This window comes from Dendroctonus ponderosae, unplaced genomic scaffold (assembly GCF_020466585.1).
Source record: "Dendroctonus ponderosae isolate FM_Combo_2020 unplaced genomic scaffold, Dpon_F_20191213v2 Dpon_F_20191213_831, whole genome shotgun sequence".
Taxonomy (NCBI): Eukaryota; Metazoa; Arthropoda; class Insecta; order Coleoptera; family Curculionidae; genus Dendroctonus; species Dendroctonus ponderosae.
In genome coordinates, this window is record NW_026019048.1 from 3143 (window position 1) to 5751 (window position 2609).

The window sequence follows — 2609 nt, forward strand, 5'->3', positions numbered from 1 at the left end:
TATTATCCTACTATTGTTACACAATTTATTAACATACTCTTTTTTAGGTTCATTTAGGTTCTTTTGATAACGATAGCAGAAAATAGCTATCGAAATTTTTCAAATTAATTTCTTTACTAATAGGAATTTTCTCTTACAGCTTGAGCTTAAGTGTGTCGCAGGATACCCTCTAGGTGATAGTTCTTGATTAATTTTTGATAAATAATTCGTTGTTATTGCGAAATAGGAGCACTATTTATCAATCTGTAATAAAAGACGTGAGGAAATTCTGTCTTTTTTAAAGACAAACATTTTTGAGGCGAAATACGGAACTTATCATGAAACTGTAGTTACAGCAGCCCGATTTAACCGTTCTTTTTGGAACTGTCTCATAAACCTGAAAAGTGGTTTGCGTCAGCACAGAACCGATGCGGCATCGTCGAGCGCTCTATCCAGTTGCAGCAGTTTCAGTAACCATTTGTCAACGGAAAATATGTTGTATGTAGTTGCGCGTTGCCTTGATTTGTGTATTACTTTTCATTTATAAAAATGACTCAGTTCTGCAGGAACCATACTCGCTCAGATCATCATCATTCTGCATTTTTAAGAAAAAATTTAAAAAGTTACATGTTCCTTTTGGAACCACATTTTGAAACCTATTACCAAGGTGAAACTGGAACGTTGTAACCCCTTACAGAAAATAACCGTTTATCACACCTCTAGTACAGAATGTGTTTATCAGCAGCAGAAAATGTACTTGCCTTACGTTCGCTCCAAGACACACCAACTCCTCAACCAGCCGATATTCCTTGCAAAGAGCGCACCATAGCAGAGTGATGTTCACCTGCGCAGCTGAGGCCTCATTCAACCTATTCCGCAGCTCTTCTGCGCTTATTTGTCCATCGGCGATTTCATACAGTAGTTGAACACTGCCACATTGTCTCATCTCGCTCAAAATGCCTCGTTTTAGCGACTCATTCGACAAGGAAATCGCCTTCTTTATGCAGGAAACTCGCTTGAAGCTGCGGTTTTCAATCGTTTGCAAAGTTTCGGACAATTCAGAGTCGGTGGCTTCCAAGTCACTGAATAAACTCTCTTTCTTTCGGGATATGCCCAACTTGACCAGCTCCAAGGTGTTGAACATGAAGGCTTTGTAACTGTTCTGCATGGCTACTTCCTGAACGAAACAATAGAGTTGGAAAATGCAGTGGAAGTTTTACTTTAAACGCTGCACAGTCCGGCAAGGGAAAACACTTTTCTGGCTGCCACCTGAAAACTGTCGCCACTAAATAAAACGGGTTTTCCAGAAATCGGTTCCACATCTGTGTTTATTTGGCATATTTTCAATCCAGTCTAAGCAAATATTGACCTCCCGATTGATTAAATTTAGACCGATAAAGTCGCATCAAATTGAAAAAACTAGTTCTGACGATGCGGCACCCACTGCAGCATTGTCATCAGCGTGTTCTTCAACGCCGCAATTTCCGGACGCTCTTCATTTAACTGGATGGTTTCCACATCTTTATAGTGGTTTGTCCGCACGTCTTGTCGCACTAGTGGATGCTCACATATGCATGTCAGCGCCTGCAAACGCACATGCTTCCAATGAAGAGCAAACGGGGTTTTCCTGCTAAAGCGCACCTTGATGGCAAATATCTGGGCTGTTGGGTTCAGTTTGTTCCTGCTCAGTTCAACCAGACGTTTCGGCATGCTTCTTATCTTGCTGGCTGTTATTTTTTCCGCGCTTTTAATCGTGCAGAACATTATGGCTTCTGCGGCTGCCGAATAGACCTCGGGTCTCTGAAAACAGGAGTTAGCAACATCATTTTCCAGAAAGCGAATGAAAAGTTGAAAACTGGGAAACTTGGAAACTCACCTCATCATGCAAAAGTCGGTTAAAGTCCTTTAACAGATTGAGTTCCTTGGCCAGTTTGCGCCCTTCTTTCACCATGCACAGTTTTACTAAGGCTTGGCAACCTTTGGCCAAAATCGCTCCTTCGTCTCTATCCAGCACTTTAACCTGGAGGCATCAGGGCAGCCGCAAATTAATGACAAATAATAAGCGCCTCAATATCTACCAAAGTCTGAAATCCATCCTCCTCTAGGGCGATTTTCTTCCCATCACAGTAAAACAGCGATTGAAGAGTGTCCAGATGAAGTTCCACTATTTCCTCCATATCGGATAGGTTTGTTAGTAAAACGGGGATGAATCCGGCCTCTACAAGCGCATCAGCAGCTAAAACATTGCATTTTTATGGTGTGTTTCGAACAGAGTATTTGAATCAAAAGAGAGAGACTTTCGAGGCCATTCCTTGAAACTAATGGGTTTTGCGGGTTTTTACGAAAAGCCCATTAGTTTTTATAATTTTTTGTTGACCTATAAACTGCTTCTTCAAACAGCACACTATCTTTTTTCAAAAAATCGTCTTTCAATTGAAACCAGGTAGCAAATTGAAATTGGCACACCCTATAGAAGAGACTTAATCCTAAAAATATCAAAATTTGCATTGATGTTGCACTGAAAGCTAATGTTTGCCCAGCCGGTAGAAGCTGGTTCAAAAATGGAAGTTTTCAATCACTGCACGCTTTTATTGAAAAATCGGTAACTTTTAGTCCAGAGCGCGTAGCAA

At 40.9% G+C, this 2609-nt stretch overlaps 1 protein-coding gene across 1 annotated transcript; it reads right to left on the reverse strand.

The window, feature by feature from the left end:
* Positions 1-1289: 1289 nt before the first annotated feature.
* LOC109538488 lies at positions 1290-2215 on the reverse strand (the record flags this gene model as incomplete). The annotated part of the gene is given in 4 exon segments (XM_019905733.2): positions 1290-1563; positions 1621-1779; positions 1856-1999; positions 2058-2215. Coding segments are annotated over 4 exon segments (626 nt in total), but the record flags the coding sequence as incomplete, so codon positions are not given.
* Positions 2216-2609: the final 394 nt, after the last annotated feature.